Source organism: Dermacentor albipictus, chromosome 1 (assembly GCF_038994185.2).
Source record: "Dermacentor albipictus isolate Rhodes 1998 colony chromosome 1, USDA_Dalb.pri_finalv2, whole genome shotgun sequence".
Lineage (NCBI taxonomy): Eukaryota > Metazoa > Arthropoda > Arachnida > Ixodida > Ixodidae > Dermacentor > Dermacentor albipictus.
This window is the reverse complement of record NC_091821.1, coordinates 385,708,686-385,726,664: the sequence shown is the minus strand read 5'-3', so window position 1 is coordinate 385,726,664 and position 17,979 is coordinate 385,708,686. Positions and strand designations below refer to the sequence as shown.

The 17,979-nt window shown below is 46.3% G+C and overlaps 1 protein-coding gene across 1 annotated transcript in view; it reads right to left on the bottom strand.

Moving 5' to 3' along the window:
* The window catches only part of LOC135902402 (sodium/potassium/calcium exchanger 5-like), a 56,127-nt gene that overhangs the window by 22,480 nt on the left and 15,668 nt on the right, over positions 1–17,979 (bottom strand). Inside the window, exons 6-9 of the mRNA XM_065432410.1 lie at positions 15,168–15,345; positions 9,987–10,211; positions 2,242–2,325; positions 572–678 (exon numbers count right to left, since the gene is read on the bottom strand). Coding sequence (XP_065288482.1) covers positions 572–678; positions 2,242–2,325; positions 9,987–10,211; positions 15,168–15,345 — 594 coding nt within the window. The remainder of the gene's footprint in view (positions 1–571; positions 679–2,241; positions 2,326–9,986; positions 10,212–15,167; positions 15,346–17,979) is intronic.

Here is a 17,979-nt window from a genome sequence, read left to right as displayed (position 1 = left end):
AACATGCCATCTATGTCTTGGTTAACATGTATGGCTTTTTTCTTGCTTTTTTGCGGTACAGAAAGATAGCTCTCTTCATTAATCTCGTCACGCCATGGGCGTCCCTCTAGCTTTCTCACGTTATCGCCTAAAGATAGATTTGTGTGCTGGCCTGAATGTGTCATATCGCAGGGATGCTTGGTTCAACAGTCCTGTGGAGCAGCCGATGCATTGTCTCAGTTACGTTGGGCAATAGTCTGCGCTGGGGCACTTATCGGCCTTCTGCACCCGGCAGTGTGCAAACGCTCTTAGCACTGCAAATTCGTTGCAGAGCCAAACGACGCCTGCCGTGTAACTTGTTTTTGCGTCGTCCTTACGGGCGCGAACTTATTTTCTTTTTGAGCCAGACAAGAACTGTTCGCGTTACAGGGTATCGTCTACTGTGGAGTGAGCAAATTGAAGTAACCGCCCACACAACAACGGCACGCCAGTGTTATTGTGGCAAATACAGTTTAATAAGAGGATCAAATTGGTGGCGCGTTCTCTGTGGGTAAGGAGGGGTGGAAGTGTTGAAGATTGTTTACTGGTGTACCTTTTTCCAAATGATGAGTCCGATAACACCGGTGACTCCAACGATGTTGAAGACTGCTGAACCCAGTACTGTGCTCACTCCGATGTCGCCTTCACTCACAAATAGACCTTGTTTAGGGAGAGAAAAAAAACAAGCTGTCAGTTGGCATATAATCATCGGGACAAGGAGGAGGCTGAAAAAGTTAAACAAAGAGGTAATTACAGTTATTATCAATATTACAGCGAAACTGTCTATGGCTAAGATCCAGGGATTTCTTCGTGGCGTAACGTCGACAGAAAACTATCATCTATGGCTCACACCCCCAAATGATATGGTTCATACCCCCATAAGACAGAGGCTACAAGTACTCAGCAAAGTGAAGCGAACAGTGCATACACTCTTTGGAATCATGCATACAACATACAGAACAGCATACGCTTCAATAGAGAACAAGCTCGAAACAAGCATCCGAACCACATAGTTGATGATAAGGTGCTCCCGCACCTACATTCAATGCGAAGCACGTAGCGCTCCCCACATACAGTTCCTGGTAAAGATTACTGTTGCGCATGCTGTCGCTGCGACGGCAGCTCGAATGTAGCACACGAAGTAGGGAGTGGCACAACCACATTTTCTCACATAAAAGAAGAGCCCACCTAGCAAATTATTTGTCTTTTGACAGTGCTATGGGAAGGCCAAATATAGTGAGGACGCCTGAACAGCAGCATGCATACAAGGCACGGTGAAATTTCTGTTCTCTCTGGTCCATTCTTTGTAGGTGCACAAAGTAGCGGCGCAAGCCTAGTCGTAGGCCGTCGAAACGTCTTAGGCTAATATTTATGTAAAGTACATGTGAATGTCGCCACGTGAATAATTTCAACCTACGTCGCACTGGGTAGTCGTTCTAGTTGTCGTTTACTGCTTCGCTGTTCAACCACTTTCACAGCCTGGATTGGAGACCATCTTTTTTTAGCTTGTTCCAGTGTTTCGACAAGTATCGAAAGCAAGCATAACGAGAGTACCAGCGAAGACTTTGAACTATTTTGCTTCATTTATTAATGCTCAACTACTGATAAACACTCAACTGACCGTGAATACGTTTGCTTTACTGCAGGTCCACACCTGCGCATACGCAATGTTTGTAGGCCAGTCCTCAGCTTCGTATCTCTCCCCGCATTTACGCCGTCGTTGTACCAGAGAAGGAAAATGTTCATGTGCGCTTTTCAGTACGACGTGCTTCTCTATAATGTATACATACGAAAGAAGGTCTTTCAAAATGTAAACTCTATGCTGATAGCGGAGACGCAATGCGCAGAGACAGGCAGACGGGAGTGAGCAAGAAATCAAACGCAAGCGCAGGGAAGGCATTACCCGCAAATATCTAACCCTGAACGCCTTACAAGAATGGGGTATTGTAAGGTGCTCAGAGTAGTTAGCGACTGATGCGTGATACTCAGACCGCATGGCGGCCAGCTTTTTCTTTCTTTTTGCGCCCCCGCTGAGCAATGGTGGGTCACTGAAGAGGTCAAATGCATCACTTTCATGCTCGCTTTCATGCGATTAAAAAAATGCATGAGCTCGGTGTCCCCAGCACCCACCAGAGTATAGCGCAAAAACAGTGCCGGTAGCAATGCGCTCGCATATCGCGTTTCAATCGCAGATCATTGTAGTACGTGTATAGTAGGACTTACCGAAGACAGAAGAAAACAATTCCGGTGCCGATGTGCCCATGGCCATGAAGGTTGCTCCGGCAACGTCAGTGGGAACTCGGAAGTCTGAGGAAAAAGCACACGAGTCACCACAGAGATACGTTTTCAATGCCTTCTCGAGTATTTTTGCATGCTTCTAGTTCTCAGACATTATTTGCCACCCAATGTATTATACCCAATATGCTAGCGAACCTGGTAGTTACATGATCTACATACCGCAGTTCACAACGACTAAAGTCGAGAAAGTTGACGAGGATTCATGGTAAGGAAGGGTTTTATATTGTCCTTCACATTCTACTTGTGTCCGTACGTGTTTCCAAGCTCGCCTTTCCACACCATTTCCTTCTTACCACGAGACATAATTTACTTACGTGCATGTGTCATTTGGCTAGGGTGGACTTAGTTTGAACACTCTGTTAACCTTTTTTCTGACGTTGTGCTATGTTCAAGTTGAAATACGTATGCGTACACGCTTTGTGGGCTATCACGCTATGGTGAGGTTTTCGCTGCCAGTATCGTTATGTCACGTTAATGAAATGTGGCCATGTGCAAATCTGCAACGTGCAAATGTGCATTATGTTCTACTATTAAAATGTGAGTTGTTGAGATCAACTCCGCCTCGAGCGATCAAAAACAGAAAAGGACATGCATGCGGAATCACAACACTTGTTCTTTCAGCTGACGCTCAGCCAAAGTTCTCATTTCGTTTTCAAAGTAATTCAGTAATGATTAAGCGTCGTGCGTGTATACTGGTATACAATCAGGAACCCATTATTTTATATTTTTAGCTCCAACCGTTGCATAGGCCAGCTTTTGAGGATAAATCTACATGCATAGTGAGCCACTGTACCACTCGCCACTCGCAGTCGGCCAAAGGGTAAAGGAGACAGACTCAGTAGGCAGACTTTCGTTCTTGCACGTTTACACAAAAAGTCGCAGTTTCTCCTGAAAAGCGAAATATTAATAGTGCCTCTCCGTTCTACGCGTCTCTTAAACTTGAGATTACGTGACCTCCATGTACTAATCGCGTGCGAATTCAGTGTACATGAACCTACCAGCCATCTCAGCTAGCTAAATGTTTGCCCCCACAGGAGATTACTTCTAACGCAAGGTGCGGTCTGCGCATGGTCCGGCTAGATGAGGTGATGCGCCCTCAGCTGATCACGGTACCGCGCACTCAATCCCCCCCCCCCCCCCCCGCCTCACCGCCTTGCACGCGCTTTGTCAAGTGACCTTCAGCAGCGAGCACGTATCAAGCCACCATGCTTCTCGGCTCACACACCCTCGCACGCTTCCTCTTGCAATCACAGCATACGAAATGTAGATGCCTGGAGTGTCGAGATAATTGCCATCGCAATGAAATGAGATATATTTCCGTCACGTAGGAAGCATGCAGTGTCTCTCAGAGCATTATTGCAGTATAGTTCACAGAGAACTAGAGAAACTGAGTGGCTCGATATTTGGTCGAGAAACTACCACATAATATCAATCCACAGACGCTGGGCACGAGAAGGACGAACACGAAATATTTTGTTTACTACAGCGACAACTAATTGCAGGTAAGGTTTGGAAAAGATCTGCTAACAACACGAAGAAGTGAATTTAATAGATCATCATGATCATCATCATCTCGACTGCTGGATGAAGGCCTCTCCCTGCGATCTCCAATTACCCCTGTCCTACGCCAACCGATTCCAACTAGCGCCCGCAAATTTTCTCATTTCATCGCCCTACCTAGTCTTCTGCCATCCTCTAATGCGCTTCCGTTCTCTTCGCACCTATTCTGTAACCCTAATGGTCCAACGGTTACCTAACTTAAGCATCACATGACCTACTCAGCTCCATTTCTTTTCTCCTAAGATCAATTAGAATATCGGCTATACAAGCCTTCTCTCTTATCCAAACCTCTCTCTTGCTGCCTCCTAACGTAATGCCAAGCATTCTTCGTTCCATCGCTCATGGCGCAGTCCTTAAGTTGTTCTCAAGCTTCTTTGTCCGTCTCCAGGTTTCTGACCCATATGTCTGCACCGGTAAAATGCACTGATTGTATACACCTTTCTCTTCAACGATAATGGTAAGCTTCCAGTCAGAAGCTGGCAATGTCTACTGTATGCGCTCCAACTCATTTATATTCTTCTGTAAGTTTCCTTCTCATGATCAGTGAGAGATAAAGAGGAAAGAAAGGGAGGTCAACCAGATATCAGTCTCCGGTTTGCTACCCTACTCTGGGGTTGGGAGATAGGGGTTATATAGAGGACAGAGAGGAAAACGTTAAACAAACACCGCACACACGGAGGCACACACACACTAGAGGCGTTCCAGCTAAAGTCGTTCACACAGGCCGGTAGATCGCAGAAAGCGCAATAGTGCTTGCACGGCCTTCTTCTATGACGGTAGCTCCTTTCGATGGTGTGTGTGTGCAAACATTTATTGGAATGAGGTCCGGAGGCTCGACTTCTTAAGTCAAGGTGGGCCGCTCCCACGGTGGCACTGTCAGGCCAAGCCTTTCAGCGACATGGTGCAAAATTCTTTTTTTCTGATAGCGGTTGGTCGTCCAGCTGGTCAAGTTCGTGGTGAAGGTATTCCCTCTGTGTACTGTACTGCGGGCAGGCGCACAAAATATGGTCAATTGATTCTTCGTGGCCGCAGTGGTCACATGTTCCGGTGTCGGTCATCCCTATGCGGAACGCATAGGCTTTGGTAAAGGCAACGCCCAACCAAAGTCGATATAAAAGCGTGGCGTCTCTACGGCGAAGCTGTGATGGCGCTCGAAGACTTAATGTGGGATCAAGCGAGTAGAGTCGCGTATTTCCTTAAGTGTGGCTCATTCCATTTCGACGCGGTGCACTGCCGAGCAAGTAGGCGGAGCTTCCGTGCTGCGTTAGTTCTAGAAAGAGAAATTGGGACGTGGTGCTCCTCAGTATGGGCTGAGCGGGCAGCTTGATCCACGAGTTCATTGCCGATAATCCCGCAGTGACTTGGAAGCCACTGGAAGGTTATTTCATGGCCTACGTCCTTCTCATGATCAGGGTATTCTCATTATCGGGGTTCCCTGTGAGTAATTGACGTAGTTAAGCGTACTCCTTCACAGAATCTAGAAGCTGACTTGCAAACCTGAACGCTTGTTCCTTTGCCCGGTTATTCATAATTATCTTTGTCTTCGGCATAATAATCTTCAACCTCTCCCCCCCCCCCCGTTACACTCTCTTTGTTAAGGTCCTCAATCATTTGTTGTAACTCGTCTCCAGTGTTGCTGAACAGGACATTGTCATCTGCAAACTGAAGGTTGCTGATATATTCGCCATTGATCCTTACTTCTAAGCCTTCCCAGTTTAACAGCTTAAATGCTGCTTCCAAGTACGCAGTGAATAGCATTGCAGATATTGTATACCCTTGTCTGACCCCTTTCTTTATAGATACTTTCCTACTTTTCTTGGGGAGAATTATGGTAGCTGTGGAATCTCTGTAGATGATTTTCAAGATATTTACGTAAGCGGCATGTACTCCTTGATTACGCAATGCCTCTATGACAGCTGGTATCTCTACTGAATCAAATTCCTTTCCGTAATCTATGGAAGCCATATAGAGGGGCTAATTGTAATCTGCGAATTTCTCGATTACCTGTTTCATGACATGGATGTGATCTATTGTAGAGCATCCCTTCCTGAAGCCAGTTTGTTCCCTTGGGTTACTAAAGTCCAGTGTTGCCCTTATTCTATTAGAGATTATTTTGGTAAGCATTTTACATAATACTGGGAGTAAACTAATGGGCCTATAATTTTTCAATTCTTTAATGTCTCTATTTTTGTGAATTAGTATGTTTGCATTCTTGCAGCTTTATGGGACCTTTGCAGTCGTATAAAAAGCCGCCAGTTTTCCAAACATTATGTCTTCTCCATCTTTTATTACATCGACTCTTTTTGCATCTTCTCCTGCCACTTATCTCCGCTTCATGTCTTGCAAGGCCCTTCTAACCTGATCGCTAGTTATAGAAGGAGTCCCTGCAACCTGTTCATTACTGCTTCGAATGTAGGTAGCCTTACTCGTCTCGGTATTGTAGAGGTCAGTATAGAATTCTTCCGCTTCGTTTACTATATCTTCAAGATTGCTGATGATATTACCCTGTTCATCTTTCAGTGTATACATCTTAGTTTCTCCAATGCCAAGTTCTTTTCTCACTGATTTCAGGCTGCGTCCATTTCTTACGGATTCTTCAGTCTTTCGCAACGTTATAGTTTCGAATATCACCTATTTTCGCCTTGTTGATCAGTTTTGACAGTTCTGCGAATTCTATCTTATCCCTTGAGCTAGACACTTTCATTCTTTTTCGTTTCTTTATTAGGTCATTCGTTACTTGCGAGAGCTTGCCTACTGGTTGTCTTGGTGCCTTGCCTCCCACTTCAGTTGCTGCTTCTGAAGCCAGCCTAATTACGGTTTCATTCATTAGCTCTATGTCATCACCATCTCTCTGTTCTAAGGCTGCTTATTTGTTTGCAAGTACCAGCCTGAGTCTGTCAACTTTTACCCTTACTGCATCTAGGTTGACCTGTTTCTTCTTGACCAAGTTTGCTCTTTCTCTCTTTAAATTGGGGGGAATCCTATCCCTCACTAGCCTATGATCACTGCACTTTACCCTACCTATCACTTCTACATCCTGCACTATGTTGGGATCAGCAGAAAGTATGAAGTCAATTTCATTTCCTGTTTCACCATTAGGGCTTTTCCAGGTCCACTTTCTGTTGCTACGCTTCCCGAAAAATGTGTTCATTATTCGCAGCTTATTCCTTTGTGTGAATTCTACCAGCATCTCTCCTCTAGCGTTCCTAGAATCGACGCCGTAGTTGCCAATTGCTTGTTGACCAGCCTGCTTTTTTCCTCACTTTTGCATTGAAGTCGCCCATTACTACACTATACTGAGCTTGCACTTTTCTCATCGCTAATTCAACATCTTCATAAAACTGATCTACTTCCTCATCATCGTGACTGGATGTTGGAGCGTAGGTTTGTACTACCTTTAATCTATACCTCTTATTAAGTTTGATTACCCCTACAGCTACCCTCTCATTAATGCTGTAGAATTCGTCAATGTGGCCCGCTATGTCCTTATGGATTAGGAACCCTACCCCATATTGCTTCTTATCTAGGATACCTCTGTAGCAGAGGACATGTCTGTTATTCAGCAAAGTATAAGCCTCACTACTTCTAATCTCACTAAGGCCGATGATATCCCAAATGTCTGATAGTTCCCCAAAGAGTCCTCCTGCTAAGCTAGCCTCACTCAAGGGGGTTCAGGTGTTAAACGTTGCAAAGGTCCATTTCCATTGGCGGCCTGTCCGGACCCAGAGATTCTTAGCACCCTCTGCTGCGTTACAGGTCTGACCACCGCCTTGGTCAGGTGATCCGCAGTTGCTGGGGACTGAGGGCCATTGAGTAATTGAGTGAGTCATTTGGTAGGGAGTGGCCGAATACTGCACCAGGGAGACCCGTTCCTGTTCTGGTGAGGGAGCGTCTTTTCTTGAAGCTTACTGGATCTTCCCAATTTGGTTGCACCTAGATTGGTATAGCCCCACTGGCTCTCGGCTTATGCCGGTGTCAGGCGCCACTACAAGCCTGGAGATGTAGTGCACTGGAGGAGGTGAAATTCAGGCTTACCATCCTCAGAATTAAAAACAAAACTTTTGTCATACGAAGATTCGAACTTGTGACTATGCAACCGAGCAACCGAGATAACTCAGATAATCCTGTAGGCGGACGAGGCTACCTTATAGCGGAGAATCCCAGCCAAGAGGGTCTTACATACCTAAAGGATCCCTTGATAGGTAGCACAATCCCACGATAGGTAGCACAATATAGTATCATCTCTCAATGGTTTTAACACCGTGGTTCCGGAATCTCACGTATGCATGCGATCATGAACGTGCCTAGCTACACGATATATTTTCGGCGGAATTGAACAGCACCTAAAACGTGTGTGAAAAGGAAGAAAAAGGAGAAAGGTTTTAGCGCTTACAGGGAAACCCCGAGTCGCATGTGCGCGAAGATAAACCGGTCAGCTTATTGTCGTGTTCTGCCTGCCTCTGGCGGTCTTTTTGCTGTCGTTTTCTGGCCGTCTTTTGCATATATACCGAAACTTTCGCTTCCAGGCAAATACGAAGAGTGGGGAGACGGGCCGCCAGAACAATGGAGTTCTGAGCCGCGAGTAAAACAGACGACCTTGACAGCGGCTCGGTGTCTTCGACTTTTGTACAGGTTTGGACAGTGCTAATGAGAACAAAAGAATAAAAAGACAGAGCTAGTGAGAATAAAGAAATGGCGGAACGGGCCGCTTAGCTTACCGGGAACGCCAAGAGGCACGTACGTATACGGTGACAACTTCGAATCCTTGAGTCCTTCGAGCCTCACTGCCGCAGGGCTCTAAGGATTCTTTTCAGACCCAGGCGCTAACAAGTAAGGGATGTTATGCCTCCTTTAAGCTACAGCAAGCGCGCCTGCGATCAGTCAGACATGGTTTGTACACTTCGCGCGGGGAAGCAATTGACGACCCTGTTACCGCTGCGCTCGCGATACGATTCACGGGAACACAGACGGAAGCAAGCGAGAACGAATAAGTGCAAATGTAGAAGAAAAAAATCGACGTAACTACGACTGTTTTGACGTAATAAAAATATGTGTGTAAACTTTACAAGCGCTGTCGCTACGCGCGTTTTCCTTATTCTTCGCGTGAATAGTGTAAATCCTTCTCGTCACTGTTCTCTGTTCCTATCGTGCGGAAATTTTTCATCATCTAAGAAAGCACATCTTGGCAGCGCGCTTCGTAAGTTGCTGCCTTGAACTTTCTTGAACTTTTATAGTGTTATGGGGGGGGGGGGGGGGGTTGCACAGTGCTGACATCTATTTACGCATTAGGTTCCCCGAATACGTCTGTGAGATATATGTATAAGCAAGCTCCTAAGTATGTAGGCTCACAAAGAAGAAATCTCGTCAATTTTTTAGAACAACGTCATCTCGGCATGTACGAATATTCAGACAGATGTTAGGAATTTTTCTTTAAAACTAATGGTAGCGCTAAAAAGGAACGGACACACGAAGAAAGGACGACACGACGACGAAGAAACGCTACTTCGTATACGTACGTACGTATACCGTGACAACTTCAAATCCTTGAGTCCTTCGAGCCTCACTGCCGCAGGGCTCGAAGGATTCTTTTCAGACCCAGGCGCAAGCAAGTAAGGAATGTTATGCCTCCTTTAAGCTACAGCGTTTCTTCGTCGTCGTGTCGTCCTTTCTTCGTGTGTCCGTTCCTTTTTAGCGCTACCATCAGTTTTAAAGAATGCATCACCAACTAGCCCAGCACCAAGTTTTATTGTTAGGAATTTGTGAACTTTATTTTTCTCTAGGGTTCTCACTAGAAACTATGCGCAAGGCATGTCAGTAGTGTGTGTCTAAGCTGGACCAATGCTTACGAAGCAGCTTGCGTGCAATAGAGTCCTAACTTCGGTTGGTTGGGGCACGTTATAGCTAACGACAGTGACAGCTCATTGGACAGCACAGACGGAGGGATTGAACAAAGTGCTGACTCTCCTTGATCCAGTCAGGACAGTCGGGATTGAACAGTTAGCGCGTCGTCCGCTCCTATGCCATTTGTGTTACTCCGCGCGGTGTCCCTCTATTTGCGTGCACTGTTACGAGAACAAAAGAAAAATCAGAACGAGAAAGTCCGCACTCACAGTCGGCCATGACCTCCAGGGACGGGACGAAGTACTTCTGGCAGACGATGGCGAGCAGTGCCAGCGCGTACGCGGTGCCCGCGAAGTGCAGCACCACCCAGCCCCGCTGCCTCTGTTGCTGGCTGAAGACGTCGACCGGGAACTCGGACTTGCCGCCGTCATCTGTCTCGCCGCCGCCAGCAGCGGTGGAACAGCCCCGCGTCGCTTCGCCTGCGGTCGCCTCGGCTGAGGACAGGGCACCCGACGTCAGCACAAGCGCATAGCTGTAGCTCGAACCTAAACGCGTCAGCAACCGTGTAACATATACCCGCCGCGGTTGCTCAGTGGCTACGGTGTTAGGCTGCTGAGCACGAGGTCGCGGGATCGAATCCCGGCCACGGCGGCCGCATTTCGATGGGGGCGAAATGCGAAAACACCCGTGTACTTAGATTTAGGTGCACGTTAAAGAACCCCAGGTGGTCTAAATTTCCGGAGTCCTCCACTACGGCGTGCCTCATAATCAGAAAGTGGTTTTGGCACGTAAAACCCCATAATTTAATTTTAACCATGTAACATAGTTGAGAGTCATGTGGTGCCGCCTCACATGACTCATAACTATGCTACACGAATGCGCAGTTTGTTTTCATGTAAGCGCATGTGCAGTCTATACTGCTTCACATGTATAAACCGATTCAGTGGTACAATACATTTAGTTGAAAGTTTGCGTTTGATGTGTCTTCTTCTCTTGCGTCCGTGTCTTTTTGTTGCGCAATAATACTTGAGCAAGCTGAAGTGTTTACAAATACAAGTAATACATGCACTCACGGCCACACAGCATGTTGCACTGTAGCTTATTGCCATGTCGGCATGACCTACACCCTATATTTTACCATCCGATCCCGATATAACCTAAACAAGTGCGGCCATTGAGGTCGTACGCTTTACCGCTCTGCGAGCGAGTGATTTATCAGCATAGAACAGTTTACACCCTTTGGAGTGCCCCTTCGGATAACGCGCGTGCCGTTCGTTACTGGAAAGTTCCGGGCTCGCAGCGTTAAAGAAAGGAAACGGATCAAGGCAGATGACGATTATTGTTGTGTGGCAGAAGGGGCACTCCAAAGGGTGTAAACTGTTCTTAGATTGAATGGGCGCCAAGAGCTGCGCTCTAAAGCATACAAGCGCGATCTTCCTGGACAGAATTAAGCTAACTTTTGTCGTCGCGTATAGCATGACAGACTTTAAGTTTGTATTTCGCTATATGTAATTGTATAACTACTTATTAATTATTAATCCACTGCTCAAATAGGCAAATGTGTCAATGAGAACAATGTACGCCACTAATCGTGAAAAATTGCCCATCCAGCTTTCTGTGGCTCTATATGTATTAGATGAACGTTCTTTCTCTTTTTTTTTTTAAAGCCCGGAAGAAAGCCCGCGAAATACAAAAAAGTGCCGCGTGACTTGTCACGCGGCACTTTTTCGGATTTCGCGGATTTCTTTCGGACTAAGAAATGCAGCTTGACCCATGACTCATGCCTCATGATATTAATCATTTGTAGGAATAAGACCAGCCCCGTCCACGCGGGACACGAGTAAAGTAATTGGGGCCGTTTTAGTAGAGATTCCTGTGTCCTTACGTGTTCTCAATCAAATTGATGTCAATTATGAACTGCACTGCAGTGCACACTTTACGTTGGATGTCTGTGGCCGCTCATTGCCATTTTAACGCCCCGAGATAGCGTCTAATACGTATGCCGTGCAAATAGCAACTCGTTAATCAATGTGCGTTGTCATTTTTTCCGTGAATTCAAAGGTACCGTTGATTTTAGCGGCATTGTTCCCCCTGCCGAGGCGAACTGCCCCTTCAAGCTCGAGACTGTAGAGCTGAGATCGGCAACTGAGAAGATAAATGTAGAGTGCCCTTCAAAAGACGACGAGATTAACATTTAGCGCGTGTTGGGACGAAGAGGTGAGGAGCAGATAGGAGGCCGCTCGTCCCATATTACTGCAATTTGTTGGAGGAAAAACTGAATGTACGCGTAGCATACTTCCATGCATGTGCACTGTCTCATACCTGATTTTTATGCAACAATGTTCTCTTTCTTTTTCTTTCATGTCTTTCACGCTTCACCTTTCGCACCTAGTTCCATTCGAGTTTCATTTCATTTGGCCTTGAGGACGGCGCTTCAGCTCAATGGGGCGTTAGGAATAGCAAAATGGTAGCCATATATCTTATGTCATGGCATTATTGTTCTCTCGTTCTATACATTCCCATCTTTCGGAGTATTCTTACACAACGGTGCGATTACTCTTTCTGGTGTCCCAGTGCAGCAGAACTTCTGGATTTCGGTGAGTCAGATAGCTCAGTCTAGTTGTTCGCCCTTTCTCAATATCAGTATATAGCCTTAAACCGTGGTTCACTACAACTTCGAATACTGAACTTTAGAAAGTAAATTAATTCTGAGAAAAACGAAGGAGGCCTTAATGTCATAGAGTTTTATGTGAACAGCTCTGCAGAATTATATACCGAAGCCCGCAAGTAGAATCAACCATGCTTTTGCTGTGCACTAAAATTCCGTTGATATCAGCTCTGAATCCCTCACTATCGAGCCCTACTAAGTCAGCGTATATAGATATGGAGCTCTCCCGACAAAAGGAGTCGTTCGAATAACCACCCGGTCTTCTTCTGTTTCCAAGAAATGTATATTCCTGCCGAAGCTAATCACTTGCTTGCCTGCATGCTGGGCTGGTGCTCACGTCGACACCAGTTAGGAATAATGAAACTGGCGCCTAACTCTCGTGGATGCCTGCATTCAACGCAAGTATTGAGATGAGTCAGCTCATTGCAGACGCACTTGTTAACCTTAAGTGAAGTTAGAAAAGAATTGAATTACTCAAGATAAGAGACTTCGTCAAATTGACGGCGCTGTATTCATTTCTCTGGCCAGCAGTACTCCTCAAGTTTATCTTACTTTTACTCTTTATGGCATGTTCTTCTTTGTTCGTTTAGAGACGCGATAACATCTTTGTGTGTCACACGGCGTTCATGTATCTTTCTTTCGTTTATTGAGCACGTGACGTCAATGCACTGTGAGGGCAGGAAGACTTACTCAGTGCCTGCCATTTCATTTCCTCAATGTCGGCTCGTATGTAATTACACAGTCGCGCTGTTAGCGAAAGAGCTCAATTTGTTTTTGTCGAACTGACCGTTCCAAAAATTATTTTTGCATCTTGACTATTATTTTTCTTGTGCCGGTTCTAAGCAGTTACAGTGAGTTCTCACATGGAATAACTTCACTGAAGAGCACACGTGAGTCACAGATAGGATTCATATTTTAACAGCGGTAAGCTAACCATGCTGTTTCTCTGACTCGCTTTTTACAAATTTAACATTTGATTTGATTCCACGCGCTATCGCTTTGGGCTGAAATATCGTCTTGTTTTTTGTGTCTGTTTTTTTATCCCGCCCACCTATGAAAGCGTTAGCATTATTGCGGAAATCTGGCCTTAACGATGGGGGCAAGGGAAAGCGCTTAGTGCTTGCCGATTTTGTATGCGCGCGCTTATGGTATTCCCCGCTTAAGATACCTCGCATGCAGCAAATCCGCAAATATCAGTCAACGGCATGCATTTTCATCACCCTTGGTTATTATATCTTCAGCTTACAAAGCTACTCAACCAAACAGCATTCGGGATGCCCGCCTGCGGCCAGCACAAACCTAATTGAACGACCACAGTGCGAAGCACAAACATTTATAGCTGGCTCCAACTTGGTTCCGATCAAGTTCTCGAGAAGTATCGCCATTAACAAACCCACTCCATCCCTACCGCACCGAGAATCGGGTCCCAGCCTCTTCGTCGCAATGTGGGTGATTTTGTTGCTAGTATGACTTCACCTGTAGGGGCATGTTTTTGCAGCAGATCCTGCTCCTGACTGAAAGCACGAAGCTTGTACAACACGAAGTATGCTGTTACCAATTTAATAAATTAAGAACATCGAAGTTAGTGATGAACACAGTGACAATTATGAAAACATGTATGTGGCCTTCGCATAACCAGGAAAGGGTGCAATGCCTACGGTCCTTCACCTATGCATATTAACTCAGCGTATCCTTCGACAATGGGGCTCGAGAGGCCTTCGAATACTTATGATACGCTGCTTAGAAGGATTAAGTGAGGCGCTTTGGCGGCGCCAAACTCGCAGGCCTGAGTTCGCTGACTGCAGTTGAGGCAATGAAGAAGTGCTTTCTTGGACCCAGCACGACAGAATCTCAATTAAAAGGGACTCGAACCGGCTCTTTCCAGTAAAATAAGTAAGCACACGGACTTAATGTCGTAAAAGGAGACGATTACAAAGAGCTACAGGCACGGAATAAAAAACGAGGAAAGGTACGGACGTTAAATAGAACAGAAAATCAGCTTTGCTACCCTAAAATAAGGGACGGGGGAAGAAGAGGTGGACAGGTAAGAATGAAATGGATAAATACTGAGCATAGACACATGATCGTAACTGTTTACGAGCACAGCTTATGATCCTACCTAATACCGATTAACGCTAAAGCCATTCGTGCAGGATTGTTGTAAATTGTAACAGGGCCTTCGTCGCCCTCTGCCGCTACGGCTGATGAGGTCGGCACTTGAAAATGGTGTGTTATGGCCATTATCTCTCATGGAAGAGAGCCTGGCGCAGTGGTGAGTGAACGCCTATGTGCTCTACATGCTATGACGAAGGTATACCTTTCTGCTATATAAACAGGAATGTGATGGGAATGCCGCTCAGCACATAAAGCACTTCAATGAGAACAGAAGTGAAAGGTGACACTGGCATTAACCGTGAGGGAGGCGGTTGTGTCGCCGCAAATTACATCTTCTCGTAGCTACCACACAATGGTCGTCGACTGTTTTCTTTATAAGCACAGTTCTCACCTTTTCCGTGCGATGTCACATTCCCTACAGCAAGAGGCATAATGCCGAATAACACGTGAAATAACATACGCGTGCTCACGGTGCGGAAACAGAAAGCTTTCATGCTCATGCAACTATTTTCGCGTGGGGAAGCATACTTCTTTCGCTTCTTTTTATTCCTGTCTTGGACCTTGACATTCGTTCTCGCGCAAGCTGACGCGGCTTTCCACTGAAAGTAACCAAACTAACATGACGAATGTCGAGGAACGAATGACGGGTTGGCCGGTGACAACTCACCGCATCTGGCCACCGGTACTGCCCCGCAGAGCAGCAGCAGGAGGACCAGTGCCGACAGTAACCGCTGCCTTCGCCAGCCGTCGCCCAGGGTCGGAGACCGACCACGGGGGGCCGTCGTCAGGACATGCTCAAGAGCGGCCGAGGTATCCAGATTTGGAAGAAACGGGTGCGCCTGGCACTACCCACGCTTCGCGATCAACGGAGCTGCTCCTTGCGTCGACCCCCTTGGTTCCGTCCGAGAGCTTGGTGACACCGCGACCGCCCGCTGGCCCGTTAGGGAAGCAGTGAGGCGCGGTTACGTGCCGTACAATGCGGCGGGTGTTTCGTGGGACGCTACTCTGGGCGTCTCACCAGCCGTTATCAAAGGTCGCTTGTTATCCATGGCTGCTGCTCTTCCAGGCGCGGATAACAACACTGTGTAGACTTGTTCGTGCTTTTTTTTTCTTTCCCTCTCACCTCCACCTCATTCTTTTTTTCTATGGGTTCCGTCTAAGCCTGTTTCCTTCTCGACTCAGTCTCGGTTCACTTTTTGCTCTTTTGTTCGCCTGTGGATGGAACTCAGGGCCCTTGTTATGCCAGCTGGCGGACTGCACGCCGCTATCGGGCCCTATATGCAAGCACTGCATAGCGCGATATGCCTCAATATCCCACCAACAATGAGTCTAGTCCAGACGCTTCGCTCGTCAATTTTATTTTTTTATGTTTACCGGCGTCAATAAAATCTTTTATATATTGTTTGACAGAAGCAACACACGTTTTTCTCGTTGTCTTTCTAAGTTGCTCTTACCTATAGTTTACGACTTCGCGACCTAAAATTTTACAATAGGTGACAACGGCGATACTGCTTCTTTCATCTCTGCTCTGCTCTAGTACAACAACAGCGAGGTAACGTCCAATGTGGTATACTGGGCAGATCCGTAGGGAATTCAAATGAAATCAAATCATGGAGTTTAATGTCCTAACGCAACACATGCACTTTGAGGACGCCCTTGGGAAGGGGGGGGGGCGAACACCTGGGCCTACTTAACGTGAACCTAAGTAAAAGCAAATGAGCCTCTTTGCACTTTATCATTATCGGAATGACGCCGCCATGTGCATGGAAACGGGTGTACTTATGTGTCAGGCAAAACCTCGCGTCATTATTTACATAGTAAACAGTTTCGACGCTTTACTTCAGCTTCAGTAAGTGTATGTAAGCTTCACTGGATACGCCGGTTTAACGCAATAAGACACATGAGTAACGTGCATTGCAAGTCTCTTTCTGGTACAGTCGCATTCAAGAAACTGGAAAATAACTGCACTGTCAATGATTCTGTGTAAGCACGTACCTTCCATAGGGTGTTACTTCGAGAAAGCAGCTTATTCATTGCATACGGGTACAGAGCGGGAGGCTCTGTAAGCTTTACATACATGGTGGGCTGCTAAGTATTTATTTATTTGCGTGTAGTTGGAAATATTGGCCAATATCTCGCGGTTGGCTTCTCCTGAAGCTATCAATATTTAAATGATTAAAGGGCGATTGCATCAGGTAAAATAAGAGCTGTCCGTGAGAAAAGCAATCTTCGAAAACCTGCATTGACAGTCAACTGGGTATAGGGGAAGAAAAAAACAGCAGCAAAATGACACGTTCCGGAGTTTCTCCAATTGGACGCACGCAACTAAAAGCAACACTGATGTAGGTTCAAGAGACTGTAACATAAAGATCGTGTTAGTCAAGGTAAATCAATAGTGAGAGGGGTACACAAACAAACGAATAAATAAAGCTGCACTCTTCGGACTTGTTGCTATTGAACACAACTCATCGAAGCCATCACCAAACGATGTTAAGCCGGCGCTAAACATGAAATAAACTGTCAGCATTAACGCCATAAACAATTAAAACTCCTTGAAGATATCAAAAAGAAACGTGCAATATGTCAATACAAAGGCACAATATCACTTTGATTTGGAGGAAGAGGAGATAGATAAAGGAAAGGCAGGGAGGTCAACCAGATCTGGAAATGTGGTTAGCGCTTTCACGGCCGATTTCTGTGCACTGACGTTTTATTTTACGAACCAAGCATATCTTCTCTAATGAATGGACACTCGCGAAGACGATTCATTCCTGACCTCAAAGTATAACTGAGCTAGCGTAGTTAAGACCTCATCACAACGTGTCCTATTTTCGCTCATGAATTACCGGACGCTCGACAAGGCAAAGCTGAACGTCATCTATGACACAGAAAGCTGCCTATATGCGCCGATTTCTACATTGTATAATTCAACTGCTTGCCCAGTAAACAGACCGATCGCCCGGTTTTCACAAAAATCTCTCTGAAGGGAAAATACCCATTCGTCGTACTTAAGTGCTCTCATCCTTCGTAGGTGACTCAACGTGCGTGAAATAATTCCGCATTAAAGATATGTATCCTATTTTCCAATAACGTAGTGGTACTGTGGCCTCGAGCTGTCAGTCGCGCGTCAATTTTGCTTGTATTCGCGGGCTTCTTTCACGCTCGCAAGAGCACCTTTATGTAGCACGTATTGAGCAACAGAAAGCTGCACCGGGAGTTCTAACAGCGGAGCTGTTCTAAGTGCAGCCTTCGCCGTCCGTTGTCCGGTGTCACGCAAGGGGGCAGGGGACAGAGCGCGCGCCGGAGGATGGGGAGCAGAGGGGCATAGGAGCAGGTGATCCGCCGGCGCGCGCCCTTTCGCCCCATGGATTCCGCTCGGGGCGAGCGGCAGCGGGAGCTCGCACGAGAGTGGCAGCGCCGACGTCGCGCCAATCCCGAGTTTCGAGAGCGAGAAGCGCAAGCAAAGTGCCAGCCGAGGG